The sequence below is a fragment of the Panthera onca genome, chromosome B3, assembly GCF_046562875.1.
Source record: "Panthera onca isolate mPanOnc1 chromosome B3, mPanOnc1 haplotype 2, whole genome shotgun sequence".
NCBI lineage: Eukaryota > Metazoa > Chordata > Mammalia > Carnivora > Felidae > Panthera > Panthera onca.
Genome location: NC_138344.1, coordinates 19152059 through 19170676, shown reverse-complemented (window position 1 = coordinate 19170676; position 18618 = coordinate 19152059). Strand labels below are relative to the sequence as shown.

Sequence of the window (18618 nt, the reverse complement as noted above, 5' to 3'; positions counted from 1 at the left end):
AGATACTTTATATTCTACAGATACTTCTCATCATTATCCGTGCTGGATATAGGAGGAGACAGAGAATGACTTTCTGAAGTGCAATAGTACTTAGAATAGACATTGCTTGATTCCCGGTATCTCATGCCTGGAATTGTTGGTGTTTTTACTAAAACAGCAAGGATTCAAAATTCCTAGAGTTCACTGTAGGCCAAGTTTACTATATTGTAAGAGGTGGGTTGCAGGAGTAAGAGCTTCATTTTAAAAAAGCTCTCAGGGCACCTGGAACTGATCTCGCAGTTCGTGAGTTCAAGCCCTGCATTGGGGCTCTGTGCTGAGCGCTCAGAGCCTACAGCCTGCTTCAGATTCTGTCTCCCTCTCTCTCTGCTCCTCCCCTGCTCGTGCTCTGTCTCTCTCTCAAAAATAAATAAACATTAAAAAATAAAAGTAAAAAAGCTCTCGGGGCACCTGGGTGGCTCAGCTGGTTAGAGTCTGACTTCAGCTTAGGAGATGATCTCATAGTTCGTGAGTTTGAGCCCCACATCGGGCTCGCTGCTGTCAGCACAGAGCCCACTATGGATCCTCTGTCTCCCTCTCTCTGCCCCTCCCCCACTTGCGCTCTCTCAAAAATAAACATTATGCGGCGCCTGGGTGGCTCAGTCGGTTAAGCGTCCGGTTTTGGCTCAGGTCATGATCTCATAGTTCGTGAGTTCTAGCCCTGCATCCGGCTCTGTGCTGACAGCTCAGAGCCTGGAGCTTGCTTCAGATTCTGTGTCTCCTCCTCTCTGCCCCTCCCCTGCTCATGCTCTGTCTCTATCTCTCAAGAATAATAAATAAACTTAAAAAAAAATTAAAAAAAAAAAACATTAGAAAATAAATAAAATAATTTAAAAAGTTCTCTTCCATTGAGGGAGAAACGATTTGAGTTTAATTGCATTTCTTCTTCCTGAATCGAGACACAACTACCTCTCTCCTTCTGTCAGCTCTTTGGAATTTAGTTACCAATTCATTTCCCAAGGAAAATTATTTTAAAATTTCCTTAAAAACTTGGGGTGCCTGGGTGGCTGAGTCGGTTGAGCATCCGACTTTGACTCAGGTCATGATCTTGCGGTTTCTGAGTTTGAGTCCCGCGTTGGGCTCTGTGCTGATAGCTCAGAGCCTGGAGCCTGTTTCAGATTCTGTGTCCCCCTCTCTCTCCGTCCCACCCCTGCTTGTGCTCTGTTTCTCTCTGTCTTTCAAAAATGAATAAACATTAAAAAATTAAAAAAAAAACAAACCAAAAAAACCTAAGATAAACCTCACCCCAGGGTCTCAGGGTTTTAATGATGATGGACACGTGGCTGGTGGGCTTCTGGGGGCCAGGCTGCAGCCTGGGCCCTCCCTGGCCCGCCTCACTTGAGGCCCTCAACTGCCCCCTCAGTGGGGCTATTATTATCCCCCTTTTATAGGCCAGCAAACTAAGCACTAATTCACTGGATTATGGCTGAGAACTAGGTCTGGGAACGTGCATGGTTGCATCTGACTCCAAACCCTAAGCTTCTCTAGCCTTGCCAACAGCACCATACAGGGCGTAGACCTGGGGAAGGGTAGGTCTTTGCCCGAGGGGAGTTGGCCACGTGAGCCGTGGGGCAGGCGTGCTCTGCCCCAGGCAGCCAGGCCCAGCAGGAGGAGGGAACCTCCAGGGTACAGCTTCCCTGGGGCCTGTGCTGCCCAGCAAGGGCTCTCTGGTCCCTGAGGGGCTATATCTGGCCAGGCGGGGCCCCAGGCAATCCCTTTCCGGACTGTTCTGGGTGTGGCTAGTACCTCTGGCATTCTCTGACAGCACGGTGTTGAGGCTACCCAGTGGGGCGAGCTCCAGGGCGAAGCAGAGCGGGTGGATGCTGATGCCGATGAGGGACACAATGCAGGGGTGCTGCAGGGCGTGTAGCATGCTGGCCTCTTGCCGGAACTCCGAGAAGTTCTTCATGGCGTCCGTGGCCCGTAGGTGCCTCAGCATGGTGTCTGCGGGAGAGGGCACAGCCATCAGCGCAGCCCAGGGGGTGAGGGACACAGAGCACCTGCTGCCTTGCTGGGAGCCCCTCTAGGGCCACTCGGGGTGGGGGGCCATCCACACTCAGAGCTGCCTCATGGGGACTCGAGAGGCTGGAGGGCAAGATATATACTCTAAGGCACTTAACACATCAGGGATTGCAACACTGTCACCGAGAACTTGGCCCCACACGCTGGCATTCCTGAGGCATTCCAGGCTGGTATCAAACTTCTCCTCCTCAGGTGCTAAACCCGGCCCAACAAAGTGGGCAGTTCCTGCCCCCTCGATGGAGAACCACACACGTCCCTGCCCTTGTCACACAGGTCCCACTCTCGTAGCCCTCGCCACACCCACTGCTGGCTACTTGAGGGTCATAGCTGTGGCTTATTCCAGTTCTGCATCCCTGAGTGCCACCCAGAGCCTGGTTCGACCAGCATGACCAGAATGGGGCTGAGCACTGGGTCGTCACTGCTCACCTGGCTCCCTGCCAGCAGCCAGGACCGCCAAGGGCAGAAAGAACCAGCACTCTCTCCTCAGTCAGAGAGAAAACTGGGGCTGTCACAGGCCTAGTGACACGTCATCTCAGGCCAGAGGAGCAAGGTCTGTGGGCAGTGGTGGGCGATCGCCAGTCTGCGCTGTAACCGGTCTAACCCGTGGCTGCTAAAGTCCCCCCTGCGCCCCCACCCGCTGAGGGGTCCCTCCCATCAAGTGGAGGGTCAGGGTGCTGCCCACTGGTCTGTGGCTGGCTCTGAGGTCATCGAACAGGGTCCACCAGGTCTTTCTTGTCCTCTTGTATCCCTCTCTGTTCCTCCCCTACGTTCAGAATTGAAAATCAGGGATGTTTGGATATGGAGGTTTAAACAGCATGAAAAAACCCTTGGCAGTTAAAATGCATCAGTTGTGTCAGATTTGTGTGCAGGCTGGCCAAATTTATTTTTCAAGCACAAAGGTTCTGTTTTTTACATGAGGTCTTTAACCCATTATGAATTTATTTTTGACTATGGTGTGAAGTCTGACCCAAGTCTCTGCCTCAGTTAGGGAACTGTCAGCCTTTCCCCTCTGACTTACGATGTGACCTCTGCTAAGCGCCAGCTTCCCACGCACACGCAAGGCTGTGTCTGCTCCCTTGGCGGGCCTGGCGGAGCCCTGGAGAACACTGCCTTCGTGTCTGTAGGGTTCTAAGTCATGACATCTGCTGGGCAGGCCACTTTCCTTTGTCTTCTACTGTAGGATTGTCTCAGCTGTCAGCTGTCCTTGGGATTTTGTCATTTCATACGCATATTTCAGAATCAGTGAGATTCCCCCCCCAGCCCACACATGCGCGTGCACACACACGCGCGCACACACACACACACATACACACACACACACCCCTTGCTAGGATTTAAATGGGAACTAAATTGAATGGTATATACTAATTATCTCTCAATACTTTGTGGTTTCATCGCTGCCACGGGGACATTTTCTAGCAATGGGTCATTGCCGTGTGTGGGAACGCTGCTGAATTCTGAGGTTGAGCTCACGTCTGGCAACTTTGTGGAACTCTTCCTGGCTCTCATTTCTGCCAGTGGATTTGCTTAGATTTTCTGTGCAGGAAGTCATTCTCTTCCCATAGCAACAACTTGTCTCTTCCTTTCTGATCTGATTGTTCTAGGATTCTGCTTTTTCTACCAAGAGTGTAAATTACATTAGTGGTCATAAAGATGAATGTGCTAAGCCAGGGGCAGTGAAAATGTGAAACTCAGCTGGCTGGAAGCGAGGCAGCTGCCCAGTACCCGCGCTGGCTGGGTGTTAAGAGGTGATGGGTTGCTCTAGGTAGAGAGCATCTCTGAACTGATGTGCCAAGGCAAGACCCTATCCCCTCCTTCGTGTGGGTGGGGTAGAAGCCACCCCATGCTGGCTGCCCCATCTATTCAGCCAGAGTATCACTTCCCTTCCTTAAGTGCGGATGGCTGAGAGGGGCCCTGCAAGGTAAGGGGTCCACCTGAGGTCTAAGTGTGTGCCCACCATATGCCAGGCCTGTGCTGGCTGTGGAGCAAGCAGATGGAAATTTTAAGGATGGCCCAGGCTCTTGGGGGCTTGCATCTAGACAAGGAAGCAATCTTCCAAAACAACTTCCGGGCCTTGCTCAGCCTGACCTTTCAGCCTGTCCCACATCCTGCCAGGAATAAAGCAGGTTGGCCACCCAGGGGCCTCCGCTGGCCTCACTGACCCTCCTCCCTAAGGTGGCAGGGAGTTTGGACCATGGGAGCACATGTCTGAAAAGAAAGGACATAGGGCCCTCCCTGTTCACCTGCTGGGGCGTTGGCAAAGTTCTTGAATTTCTTGATCTGGAATCGCTTCACTGCCACGGGCTGGCCTTGGTACCGGGCCCGGTAGATGATGGTGCCGCTCCCACCTTGACCCAGGACACTGCTCTCATCCTCGCTGTGCTCCAACTTGCTGTTCTCCAGGAAGAGCCTGCCGGCAACACAGCATGTGGGGCAGATCAGACCTCCCTAACCGTTCCCTTACCCACCCCTCCAGAGGGTCCCACTGGGGTTGGGGGGGAGGTCCCAGGATGGGTGGGTGTGAGGACACCCATGGTCATCTCTTCCTACTGCAGGGAGTCATGGTTCAAAGCCGCCGGTGGGGTCAGACAGATCTGGGATAAACCTTGGCCGTGGGCAGGTCATACAGCCTCCACAAACCTTTTCTGTAAAGTGGGCTCATAATAGAAACTGCCTCCTGTGTGTGGATGGTGGCTGGCACTGGGGGACACCTTAGAAAGTGGCCTACATAGAAAAATAATTCTTCTGGATGTTTTCCTCCAAAAGGTTCTGTGTTTTGAGAACTGGTATCCATCAAACTGCATTTATCTAGTGCTAGGTTAGTTGTTTCCCTATTTCTTTTTATCAAGCAATTGAGACGGGGGCAGGGGGGGGAGAGAGAGAGAGAGAGAGAGAGAGAGAGAGAGAGAGAGAGAGAGAATTCCAAGCAGGCTTTGCGCTGTCAGTGCAGAGCCCGACACGGGGCTTGAACTCATGAACTGTGAGATCATGACTGAAATCAAGTCAGATGCTCAATGGACTGAGCCACCCAGATGCCCCAGGCAGCCACAGAGGGCTTCTCACTGTCATGAGCAGTGTCTGCACAATGGATGACTAGGATTTCACCCAAGGGCAGGCAGTTTAGACCTCACTGGTCTGTGTGTTCTAATCCAGGTAAAGGGAAGATTTCTGTGGGGCTTTGGAAAGACTGCACGTCATTCCTGGAAGGGAGGGAGATGGAGAGGGATGATGGGAAGCAGGGAAGGAGGGGGAGATGCCTTCCCATTTCAGGGCCTCCCCCTGCTCTGCTGAGGTCTGTCTGGGTTCCTGGTCAGCTGCCTATGCCAGGTGCACCCACTGAAGCCCTTCTGGCCCCACAGGCCAACCCTGCCAGGCTGTTGTTTCCCACGCCTTCCAGGAACAGATTCTGCAGCTGCTCAGACTTTGCACGGCTCAACCGCACGCACTGCACTCCAGGAGGGTGCAGCCGCACCCACGGTGGACCTCAGTGGTGCAGCGGAAGACGAGCTGGGCTGCTCTCCAAGTGCCCACCCCAAAACCACCTGCTTGGGCAGTGTGGGCACATGGGAGCCTCCCAGGATGGGCATGAGAAGCAGCAGGACCATCGGGGATCCCTCAGGGCATCCGGTTAGGACTCCTGTGAACTCGGGGCCACAGGATGGGGCTCCCTGGATGCCACGTAGTCACTCTCCCAACCCCCACCTGCCCAAACTCGCAGCATGGGGAGTGCGATGCTTCAGGGCTGCAGTTGGGGCCACTGCCCAAGTTTCCAGAGAGCCTCTGCCAGGTTGGGAATCCTGTTCACATTGTTGGGCTTTTCAAGTCCCAGCCAAGTACCGTCATTTAAGAACCATGCCATAGCTTGTAATTAGATCCACACCAATGGGGACATCCAAACTGGCTTTCCAGATTTCATACAGTAGATGCCACAGCCTGGATGCAGTTGGGGCATAAAACCTGACAAGGTTCAGCAAATACATGAAAATCCTAACATTTGGAGCTGCCTAACTGGGCACCCCTCCCCCCCCCCCCCCAAGAAATCTGATTCACACATATACAAAACTCTGCATGTGGTCTCTGAGAAGTGATAACCCTCACATTAGAATTCTAGGAATAAAGGGCTCATTTGGCAGAAGAATAGCATTTTATTGCTCTTTCTACCAGTGAGGTAACTGGGGATATTGAAAAGGGCTGTGGGGAGGGGGACATCAACCAATGCAGGAAGCAATTTCTTAATCTGATAGACTCATCCAGAAGCAGGCTTTGGAACCCACATCTGCAGTATCTCCGAGTGCTCTGTGTCTATTCTTTGGGAGAGAGGGCAATCTGGAAAAATGAAAATAACCCCATAAAGTTTACTTTTCTTTAAAGAAGCCAGATCTAGCAATCCTTTGAATAAGATAACAATAGGACTACATAACTCCAAAATAGTTGGTAATGGCCAATGTCAAACTGTCTCGAGGGAGACGAAGTCATACCTTTTGGTTTCCATGACTACAGAAGATTCCTTCTTTTACCAAGCACTTGGATTTTGTGACTGTTTCCTGTTGGATGGGACCTCAAAACATTCTCTATTTCTCCAGCATTCTTTGCCCAGCCATTATCTTGGGTTATAGAATAGACTCAACTTTAAAAACAGATTTAGAGGGGCCGCCTGGGTAGCTCAGTCAGTTAAGTGTCTGACTTCACCTCGGTCATGATCTCACGGTTTGTGAGTTCAAGCCCCGCATTGGGCTCTGTGCTGACAGTGTGGAGTCTGCTTGGGATTCTCTCTCTCTCCCTCTCTCTCTGCTCTTCCCCGACTTGTGCTCTCTTCCCAAAATAAATAAATAAACTTAAAAAAAAAAAAAAAAGAACAGATTGGGACACCTAGGTGGCTCAGTAGGTTAAGTGTCCAACACTGGCCTAGGTCATGATCTCACTGTTCCTGAGTTTGAGCCCCACATTGGGCTCTGTGATGACAGCTCAGAACCTGGAGCCTGCTTCCAATTCTCTGTGTCTCCCTCTCTCTCTGCCCCTCCCCCACTTGTGCTCTGTCTCTCAAAAATAGATAAACATTAAAAAAAATTAACAACAAAAAAAGGAGAACAGATTCAAGGATCCAAATGCTCTCGTTTGCCAGGAAAGGCAAATGCGGCTGTAGGTCTGGAGCGCCCCCTTCCTGAACACCGCCAAGGAGAATTTGCCTCCCATTCCTTGAGCCGGCAGGAAAAGGAGGAATCAGGGGGAATAGCAAACTTAGTGCAAAGGAGCTCAGGCGATGTGATGGAAACACAGTGTGGGGACCCAGGATGGTGTGCCCCTCCAGGTGATCGGCTCAGCTGAGCCTGTTGTGGCCTCAAAAATGGCAAGCAGACAGCCTGGTTCCCTTCGGGCAGCCTAGGACAGGGACGTAAAGGTCACAGGAGATTGTGTGGGAAGCATGGCTAGGGCAGCCCCAAGGTGGGGGCCAGCCATGCAGTGTGGGGCTGTGGCCTACCTGGCTGGGAAGTCAGTCATGAACAGCTCAGGAACCAGCTCCTGGAGAGGCACGGGGAGGTCAGGGTGTCTGGGGCAGGAGATGAAGTCCTGCTCAATGGCTGTCAGCACGCAGTCTTCCATGTCGAAGTACTGTACGCCCTCTGATTTCTCACTCGGGTCGGTGTGCTGGGCCCAGGAGGTCTCGCAGACTGGGCAGGGGACGTACTGCTCCATGAGTGGGGTCCCGTCGCTTTCTGTGGCTGTCAGGGCTAAATGGGGACAGAGAAGGACACAGTTCACATGAAGGTGGCTGCAGGTAGCACCCTGCAATTTTGGGCTGGGTGGGCTTTTCACGGGAGGGGGTCTGTGTGCCCCTGCCTGGACCCCAGGGAGTGGCTGAACCATGACTTGGGTTCTTTTTTGGACAGCGAGATCCTTCACCAGGAAAGACGCGCACAGGGAAAGGTCAGGGATGCACTGGACAGACAGTGGGTGGTCTAGACCCTGAGCTGGCTGGCTGAGGCAGGGCTGAGAGGTTGGGGATCCCTCCTGCACAGCCGGGCCCTGACAGGATGCTGCGGGCTGGGTCGGAGCTATGTCACGCTCCAACAACCGAACCACAACCAATAAGGAGCCGTTCTTAAAATTAGAAACATAAGGCTTGCAATTACTCCGATCCTTCCTAGAAGAGCAATGCAGGGGGGAGAAATGAGTACAAATTAAAATAGAACCTAGTCATTTTACCTGCGTTCCCCCGGGCAGGAGACACACAGCTTTGCTGCCCGCCTCGGAAAGGAGGTACAAAGAAACAGGCTCCATGGCCCCCTGTAGAGGAACCCTCAGGGTGAGCTGATGGCCTGTCTTGTGCAGGGTAGGAGGGGGACTCTTAGAAGCTTCTGGGCACATTTGCTATCTGCAGCCCTGTGTATAATATATCCTGCTAGCTGGCGGGTGGTGCTCTCTCCTGGGCAGCCCTGTCTCAGGTGCTCGGCCCAGCCCCTCCTGTCTCAGGTGATTATCTAATGCACCCCCTGCCCCGCCCCCCTCACATCTGCAGAAGCACCTGCTGTAGGGCTCTCTGGTTGGCGGGGAGTCATAAAAGCCCAGGGAGGCTCCCTTGGATGGCCAAGCACACCCAAACTGCCTTCTCTTAGGCTCCTTTCTAAGATTTTTGCCTTGTAGGTCAGCTTTTCCATCAACCCTGGAAGGATCCCAGGCCCAGGTGTCCAAAGCATACATCCTGCCGTGTCCTCCGATGACCCCCTGCCCGGGGATGCAGGGATGGCTTCAAGTGAGAAGCCAGCTTGGGGAGGTTAGAAGGCTGGCCAAGCAGGTCTTGGTGTCCAAACCCAGCACTGCCCTCTCAGCTGCCAGCCTTCAGGGGTTGAGGGCTCATGGGGAAGAGGCTGCCTGCTTGGCCCCAGACAGCCTCCTCTCTGCAGGACACCCTGCGGGTTTGTCTCCACTCTGGTAGCAAAACAAACAGAGGGCCTCAAAAGCTTCACTTCAAAAAGTGTTTTCTTTGGGTGGATTGTCAATGGAGAAACTGATCAAAGGGCCATGTGGGTGGTTGATCACCTCTGGGATTTGAGGATGGGGGCAGGCAGGAAAGAAAAATGGGGGTCCTTGACAGGTGTGGCTCTCTTGCCTCCCCACCCCTGTGTAAGGGTTAAATCTGCATCCATGCGGTGCCCCCAGATTTCAGCACTAGCCTCACTGTGCAGAAAAGACCCACGTGAAGTTCACACGCAACGTCTTCCTGGACCATGCGTGGTACCCAGGGTAGTCTTCCTTCCCACACACTGTGGGAAGCCAGGGGGCCAAGTTCTGCACACGCCCTGTGGGGCCCGGGCCCACGTCTTCCCCATAGCACCCACCCCCATGACACAGCCATACTTCCCTGAGATCAGGATTCTGCCAAAGGGCCATTAGGACCTCTCTGGTTGCCTTGGGCTAAATCCCAGTGAGACTTCTGCTCCCTAAATAATGTGCCCCACCCTGATTCATAAAGAAATATTAACATGAGCAAAGACTTGGTTCCAGAACATTCTCTTACCAGGAAACCACTGATCGATCAAGGAATTGACATGGTCTGTGATAAAAGCCATTGCAGAGAAGTCCCTCATTTCTGACTGGCAAATGATTTTTATTCCTCCACTTTTTTTCTTTTTCCAGTTCACGTCCGAGGATTCCACACTGCAACCCAGAAAGAGTCCACTGTGATCTGCCCGTGGAGGGCCCTGGGATGATCTCCTTGCCGCCAGGGCAAGACCTAAACCCCAGGGACCCCACCATCCCACCCCAGTACCCTGTGCCCAGGCAGGACTGTCAAGGGGACCCCCTCGTGTGCCTGACCCTGCCTTGTGCCCCCACGACTTCCCAATGCCATGAGGTGGATGTAATGAGGCCTTGGAAGTAGGGGATGCTCAGGCTAGAATCAGATCTCCAGGTGTGGCCTTGGGGAAGGTTCTCGCCTTCTCTGAACCACAAGATTCTCATCTGCCAGGTGGCAGCTGTGAGCTTTAAGTGGGAACATCTACATGAAAACCCTAGGCAAAGAGAGGGGCTCAAGTCAGGCCCTCAAAAGAAGATACATTACTCTTCTCTTCTCATGCAACTGAAGAATATTTTGAAAAACTCATTGTAAATATGAAATAATTGTGCGTGTTTATTAAAACTGATTAAAAGTCATTTATTAAACCTCTTGAGTTGACTTTATGTCTTTCTGTCTCTCAAAAAGGTAGACAGGAAAAGGGAGCTAAATGAGGTAACTCGTTATGTTGCACGTAGGATCCGGGCTGGGGAACCAGCGGGGTCACCTGGGCCATTGTCACTTAGGACAAGGGGATAGGGCTAGATGGTTGCAAGGCTCTTGTAGGTGTCACCTAAGTGACCACGGGGGTGGGGGGTGCTGGAGCTCAGTGCCCGCCCACTTCCCTCAAGTCCTGGGCTGTGGTCACCATACCCTCTCTCACAGGGAGAGGAAGGAGGTGAGGAGACAGGGAGCCTCTGGATATTTTCAGGGGAGAGTCTCGTATTTCTAGCAAACTGCCATGATGAGCTGCTCTTGGGAACAGAACTCTGGACACCAGTGGACAGTCTCCCAGAAGAGGCCTCCACGGGGCTATTTCCACGGCACCACGTTGACCCAGTCACGTGGGTTCTCAAGTATTCCTACCTGAGGTAGCCCCCATCAAAAGTGACCAGGAGCCCTTCCTGCCAATAGATGGTCTGATTTCTTTTCACTCTGAACGTACTGCAGCGATTTCTCTGGTTTCCTGTAAAACTATAAATGGTGACTTTCCTGTGTCTGCTTTTAGTATTCTTCTTGTTTTCAAAAAGCTGAAAGACAGAGAAAAGATGCTGCTTAAGTATTCCGGCCTCCTCACTGGCCCTGAACAGAGCTCTGGAGAGACCGGTGTGGCCCCATCGTGATAAATGACCCCCATCTTTCCCACCCCCTCCTCCTGCACCACACATCCTGCTGCCAAATTAAACACTGCATTATCTGAACGGGTCTCCAGGATACTCTAGGAGCACATTTTCCCCAAAGGATTGATAATAATAGGCTTCTTCTGTTTAAATCTTTTCCCTCCCTGACTTTATGAGCAACAATTTATGTTAGAAAATGTAGAAAATACAGACAAATGTGCAAAAGAACACAAAACAACACTATTTTGGTATATTTTGGTGTATATTAATCCAGGATTTTTTTTCTGTTTACATGTATGTTTAGAAAATAGCTGAGGCCATATTTTCTAAATTTGTACTTCTAATTTTCTAAATTTGTATGCTTTTAAAAACCTCACTTTTCCTATGCCATTAATAACTCATATAAAATTCATTTTTCTAAAGCTCAATATTTTACTAAGTGTAGTAACTTCCCAGGGCACCTGGGTGGCTCAGTTGGTTAAGCAGCCAACTCTTGATTTCCACTCAGGTCATAATCTCATGGTTTGTTCGTGAGTTCGAGCCCCAAGTTTGCACTTACCAGCGCAGAGCCTGCTTGGGATTCTCTGTCTCACTCATTCTGTCCCTCCTCTGCTCACACTGTCTCTGCCTCTCTCAAAATAAATAAATAAACTTAAAAAAAGAAAGCCTTATTTAATAATGCAGACTGTGAGCCAGTAGAATGTGAAAAGTCACAAAGCTTTCTCTGATTTCCTTAGTTCACAGTGTTAGCAGTGGGATTATTGCATCAGAGGGTTGGAATACTCTTAGCCCTGGATGTGTACTGAGCAATTGCTTTCGAAACGATTAGAACATATACACTCTGACCACAGGGTATGAACCGCGTCATGATTCTGGGGGCTACTATGGCTTTACTCTTTGCTGATTTGAGAGGTGAAAAGTGGCCAGCATTTCATCCTCGCTTGAATTTGTACGCCTTGATTGCTCCTGAGACTGAAATCCCTCTCATCTGAATTTCAATGGGACTTTCCCCCTCATTTTGAGTGAGGGATGCTGCCTGGAAGGGCGCCTGCCCCCCACCCCCAACACTGAGCCCACTTGGGAGCTCAGACCCCACACGATGACGAGGATGAGGACGCTGTGTTGTGACCTCCCACTTAGAATGTGGCAGGACAATGAGTTCAAAGGGAGGGCAGCGTGACCGAATCGGGACTGTAGATGAGCCAGCTCCTGCACCCGCTCTTCCCACCAGTGCGCCCTCCAGGCCTTGCAAACAAGCCCCCCCCCCCCCCCCCCCACCAAACTCCCCATAACATGGGCCACAGCAGTTATGATTTTCAGGCTCTTGTATTTATTTTTTAACATTTCAGTAAAATGGGGAGATCAAAGAATATCTTTAATTAGTCAAGGAGTTGCTAATTCTATAAGAGCCTTTTAATTACAATGTGGTAAAAAATAAATCCATTCTGAATTTAATGCCAATTATTCAATAGTCCAAGTTTATGCCGGGGTGCTCATATTGTAGAGTGGGTCAGAATCCCCTGGAAGGCTTGTGAAAAACAGAGTGCTGGCCTCCATCCTGGGGGTTCTGATGTAGTGGGTCCAGGGTGGGCCCAAGAATTTGCATTTCTAACAAGCTCCCAGGTAAGGCTGCCTCTGCTGGTCCAGGAACCCCACTTTGAGAAACACCACTCCACACAAATGCTACTTTCATGTTACTGTTTTGCATGAAATTCACGTTGACGGACAGCCAGGACACCTTTCAACCACCCCAGGTGAACCCACAGAAAGTAACTTCTTGGGTTAGGTCTTTGTTGCTTCCAGACCAAGTTAAAGCTCTACACTCCTGGTTCTCAAGCTTGACTGGATGATGAAATAACCTGCCAAGCTTTAAAAACTACCAATGCCTGGGTGCTGCCCTGCGAGATTCTAAGTTAAGCCGTCTGGGCTCTGTCCGTGTCTGTTAGAAGCTCCCCAGGTTCACATTGGCTTCTAGCGCACAGCCTGAGTGGGCAAAAACATGGCTCTAAAGCCATGGTTCTCTAAGTGTGGTCCCCAAACCACCCAGTGGCATCACTGGGGACAAGGGTTAGGTATGCAAAATGATGGGTCCCAGTCCATACCCACCTGATCAAAACCTCTGAGGGGGACCAGCCATCTATGTCCTAACAAGCTAGGGGATTTTGTTTTCTTTTTTTGAGAGGGAGAGAGTGAGAGAGTGCATACACATGCTCACATAAGCAGGGGAGGAACAGAGAGAAAGGGGGAGAGAGAATCCCGGGCAGTCTCCAAGCCCATCGTGGAGCTGACATGGGGTCCATGAAATCATGACCTGAGCTGAATTCAAGAGTCAAATGCTTAACCGACTGAGCCACCCAGGTGACCCCTCCAGGGGAATTTTGATATCGATTGATTTACAACCACTGCTCCTAAAATGAGTATTCTGAGCCAGTGAGGTGCTGATTTGGTATTTGCAGAATGGTTCAAATGGGTCTGCCAGCCTACAGAAGAGAAGGCAGCCGTGCCACACTGGCCTCCTGGCCCTAAGTCAGTAGCTTTGCTGCAGGAAAAGGGGTTTTGATCAAGCCCCTCCCATGAAGGGCCATCTCCTTTCCTCGAGGGCTCAGCTACAGCTGCTGTGCACACATTCTCCACCCCCTCCCCCGCACGCCAACCCCATGCAGAAACCGCAGCTACCTGGAGGTCCATCTCCGCCAGGCTGATCAGCATCCGTGCTATAAACCTTTGCCAGAAGCCAACAGGAACGAAGCTCATCTTAAACACTCTCTGAATGGTATTGGCCTTGGGGTGTCGCATGCCGTGAGTGTCCAGGCCGGGTTTGGACGGAAGGAGGTGTGGCAGAAGATAGCTGAAACACAACAAAGGGGACAGGTGAACAGCGTGGCCCGAGCTGGCCAGGGCACTCCGCCCAAGTCCCTCCCCCCTGGGGCCTTTGGAATTTTACTTTTATAAAGAGACAGTAGTTTCTGTATTGAGAATAAATGCTCCAAGAGAAAATGAAGATGGGCACAGCAAGCACACGTATCAAGGAAGGTCTCTAAGACGGCGACTAGGATATCCCGAGGGAAGACATGAAAACATCTGTAGTCATAAACCCGTCAGACATAGCAAGTCACGGTTCGCGCTCTGTAAAAGTGGGTTGTGATCGGGGAAATCACTTAAATGAACTTTGGATGGTGGAGGAAAAACAAATACAGCTGCACGGTTCCAAGGACAATGCAGATATTGGGGTCAGAGTAACATTTTTGGCCTTCGAAGCTATTTATTGTTCTTGGACAGTTGAGACAACACAATCGCCTTCAAAGTCAGGATGAGGCTGTTTTTGCACAGAGGGATGGTTTATGAGAGCACTCTTGCTCATCGTAAAAGTGCTGAGTCACCGAGTCAGTGAGCTGTTCATGACTGTGGTCAGTGGGAAACAGCTGAAGCCTGGGGAGGTCCCACTGAGAGCGTGCCTGAAAACCAGCATGTTCTGTGTGTGTGTGGAGCTGTGGAGGCAGGCAGGCACAGGGGAGCCCCTGGGTGTGCCCTTTTCTCAACAAAGCCTTGCCTTCAGCTCCCCTGATGCTTTTAAAATACATCAGTTTAGGTCCAATAAAATGTCTTTAGAACTTTCTGGAAGAGACCCTCGAAAATACTGTAAAAGAATACTTAATCCCGGCTCTGTGTTTTTGGCATGCAGTGTAACCGTATTGAGATTCCACCTCCCTGACGTGGGACGAGAAAGGACACTTATCCCACAGAGTTGGTGGAGGATGGACAGGGGCTGTGCAGGTGAGGCCCAAAGGGGGCAGGCAATGAAGTGTTAGGTTCTTTTTAGCCACTTCAGATCCTGAGTAAAAGGACCTTCTCAATCACCTTTCCCTCCACCCCTGGCCTTGGCCAGCAGGACACCCTGATTTATTCCTTCATGTTCTGAAAAGTCCTTGTTATCTAGCTGTTCTGTCTCTTCCCCAAGTGGGAGGCCCTTGTCAGTGCCTTGCATGATTTATTCCGCTTCTTTCGCCCACATCACACTCAGCTTGGATCTTACGCTGCCCACGTCTTTGTAGGTGTAAGAGTGAGTGCAGAGAGCTTGCTCTGGACGCAGGAGCCCCCGCAGGCAACACGGCACACACAGAGCAGGGGCTCAATATTTCCAAAGGCAGAGATGACTCAGAAGCCAGCATGGTAAACGAAGAGATCCAGACTGGCAACGGAAGCTCTTCTCAAGGTGTGTGGAGCAAGACCACGGACGCCTGCTGACCTACTTGAGAGCAGTTACTAGCTGGGAAGCCTGAACCAGGGGATAACCACAGTGTCAGCAAGATGGGGGCTATGTTCATGTGCCTGTTGAACATAAAGCCATGAAACCCTGGGCAGGGCACCGGGTCTGTACCCGGGAGCTGGTTCACTCATGCTACACCACCATGACTGCCTTGGTGGGACAGGAGCTCTCAGAGATGGTCAGTAGCATCACTGACCAGATAAAGGCTTATGTGCAAAGAGATGGAACTCAGCCTAGGGCACAGGGGAACCATCACACCTGTGCTAAAATGGAAAATGCTCGGATATTCCTTACTTTATATGAAACCAGATGCCACTGGCTCTGAGTACTTAACACAAAGGAAGAGTGACAGTAAGTTGTACTGATGTCTTTGGAGCCTTCAAGTGCAAGAGATACCTTGAATACTTTACGTGTATTATCTAATTTTATTATTATTATTATTTAAATGTCTATTTATTTTGAGAGAGAGGGTGAGAGAGAGAAAGTGGGGGAGGGGCCGAGAGAGAAAGGGAGAGAGAGAATCCCAAGCAGGTTCTGTGCTGTCAGCATAGAGCCGAACTCGGGACTTGATCTCATGAACCATGAGATCATGACCGGAGCTGAAATCGAGTCAAACGCTTAACCGAATGAGCCACCCAAGTACCCCAATGTGCATTGTTGTATTTAATCCTCACAACAACTATAATACTCGTTGGTAATCGCATTATTCCCATTTTACAGGTGAGGCAAGAAGGGCAGTTGGGGTTCATACTCAGGCATTCTGGCTCTGTGGTCTGACCCGCTGTGCTATAAGCCTCTTTGGACACTTGGCCATGACCTGGCTGATTTTATGGTCCACCCGGACACACATGTGTGGACAACTGCCTTGCCTTTCCTGAGTGCAGGAATTCCCACCTTTCTCTGTCCTGTCGGTAAAATAACCAGAAAATCGTCAGATTTTGGCAATGCTGTCAACTCAGAGGCTGCCTCATGTTGCACGGACCAAAGCCCAGGACACACCCTGGGCCACGGTATGAGGTATCTTGCGGACTCTCAGTTCCTCTCTGGAGTTTCTCTTTTTAGGACTCACTCATGGCCCCCAGGGGGCTGGAGCGACAAGAAGGACTGAGGCCCTCTCCTGTAGTTATAAGGTTGAGTGGAAATCTGAGTCGTGCCTCAGGCACAGCGACTGAGGTCTGGCTCCTGAGAGGCCCCAGTCTATGCAGGCAGAGTCTCTGGGCTGGCCACACAGGGTCCAGGCCAGCTTCGCGGGAGCTCCAGATGACCTCCAGTGGTCATCTACCCAGAGCTCTGGGGTCGGGGGTGGGTGGTGACAAGGTCTATAGTAGGTGGATTTGGTCTGTGTGGTCTGGTCTATGGATCTGGAGTCCCGGCTGCTGCCTCCTGGGCGGCACTGGTATTAGACCCAGGAGGAAATTAGGGCCAGGAGGCCCTGAGCACCCAGCTGGGTTAGATGTATCATCACTAGCTCAGACCCATGAGTACCCGGCCCCCAGCCCCTGCCCTCTCTGCCTTTTGAAGCCAGGCTGTGTAATTAGCGTGGGCACCCTCGTCACTTAACCCATATGTATTCACCAAATACCCAAGCAGTCAACCCTCTAAAACATGAACTCCCTCCCCCAGCCTCCAGAATATTTTTAATGCCATTCTTGCACGGTTTCCGGCACTTTTTCAATAAATGCATTTTCTTTGAATCCCCTGAAAAGGGAATCCCACGGCACAGGAAGGAGCAGCCAGACCAGGCAGGTGGGTCCTCACTATGGCCCATCCCTGGACATCTCGTTCCAGCCACCAGTGCCCCCAGTCCCAAGTCCTTCCTCCAGGGAGCAGTGCGGGCAGCCCGGCCGAGGGCTCACCTGTCGTTGGCCACTGGCAGGGCGATCTCGAACTTGGCCAGGAACTGGAAGTACTGCTCCTCTGTCTGCTGTGTGAAGCCGGTCCCCACCAGCAGCATCCTGAGGTCCTCGGCCCGGATCACCCCGTTCTTGGCCACTGAGCGGGAGCCCTTGATGTTGAAGATCCTCTGCAGACATTCGGACAGCCAAATGGGGTCGAGGAAGTAGAGGTTCCTCAGGCCGTGGCTGGTGTCTGGGAAGTGCAGCAGGGTGCCGGTCTCTATGAGGAAGCTGATGGCTGCCCAGGGAAGCGGGCGGGAGGAAGCAGCGTCAGACAAGGGGCGAAGGACTCTGGGGTGGCCTCATCCCGAGGGGCCCAGGCCACACGTTCTTCCTAGGAAAGCAACCAAGGCTCCCAAAACGCATGGCCCTTTAGCCGGGTCGGCCGCCCAGTCTCGTAAGTCTTGCCCACGTGCTAATCCGACGCGGCCAGCGGGGGAGCCCCCGGCCGTTGATCTCCACCTCTCATGGGTTCCAGTTTGGCACACTTGCCTGCTCCTGACAATTTTTTTTGTGGCCCCCGAATCACAAACACCTGAAGTGCTTTGCCAGCCATTCGTAGACACGCCTGTGCCGGTGGGAGTCCACCTGGGCCGCTGTGCCTGCCCCCCCCCGCCCCCCACTCACCGGACTGCAGGTCCTCATAGTCTTTGATGTCGTTGTCTGGTGTCTGCTCCACCAGCTGCTCCAGCTGCCTGTCCGTCAGGTACTGCACGTCGTCGCTCAGGCTTCGGCGCTGCTGCTCGGCCAGCACTGCCTCCTGGAGGCTCAGGTAGCTCCTGGGGATCTGGGGGGGGCGGGGACAGGTGGGTGGCTGGGTCCCCAGGTCCCCAGCCCTGCCTGCCAGCCCCTGAGGCCCAGCAGGTGAACTTCTTCTTCTTTTTTTTAATGTTTATTTATTTGCAAAGAGAGAGAGAGAGAGCACAAGCAGGGGAGGGGCAGAGAGAGAGAGAGAGAGATAGGGAGAGAGAGAGAGAGAGAGAGAGAGGGAGGGAGGGAATCCCAAGCAGGCTCCACACTGCCAGCGCAGAGCCCGCCGAGGGGCTTGAACTCACAAACCGTGAGATCACGGCCTGAGCCGACATCAAGAGTCGGACGCTTAACCGACTGAGCCACCCAGGTGTCCCCCGGGTAGGTGAACCTCTCCCCTCACTGCCCCATCCCCTTGCCTCCCTCCCCCCCCGCCTCCCGAAAACGGTTCTTGTGTTGGGACCACCGCGCCTGAGGACCCAGCATACTTGTTTGACAGCAGGGAGGGAGGGAAGTTTGGGTTCCCAACGCAATGGGAGCAGCCCCTCTGGTTCCGGTCAGAAGCGCCGGGTACCCACCAGCCTCCCCGCGAGTCTCTGGCAGCCTATGGTGCTGCCCACATCCTTCATGTTGCACGTGACGTGGAAGATCAGCTGCCGTAGCCCTTCCTGGCCTTCCAGACTCTTGCAGGAGAGCTCGCTGCGAGTGTAACACAGAAGGCAATCACTCATCACACATCTTCCCTCTGACAAGCCC

At 52.1% G+C, this 18618-nt stretch overlaps 1 protein-coding gene across 1 annotated transcript in view; it reads right to left on the bottom strand.

The window, feature by feature from the left end:
* The window catches only part of LRRK1 (leucine rich repeat kinase 1), a 133213-nt gene that overhangs the window by 17179 nt on the left and 97416 nt on the right, over positions 1-18618 (bottom strand). The window contains exons 18-26 of the mRNA XM_060617827.3: positions 18441-18561; positions 17740-17899; positions 17074-17350; positions 13627-13798; positions 10697-10860; positions 9575-9714; positions 7538-7787; positions 4302-4468; positions 1783-1980 (exon numbers count right to left, since the gene is read on the bottom strand). Of these exons, the coding sequence (XP_060473810.2) occupies positions 1783-1980; positions 4302-4468; positions 7538-7787; positions 9575-9714; positions 10697-10860; positions 13627-13798; positions 17074-17350; positions 17740-17899; positions 18441-18561 (1649 nt within the window). The remainder of the gene's footprint in view (positions 1-1782; positions 1981-4301; positions 4469-7537; positions 7788-9574; positions 9715-10696; positions 10861-13626; positions 13799-17073; positions 17351-17739; positions 17900-18440; positions 18562-18618) is intronic.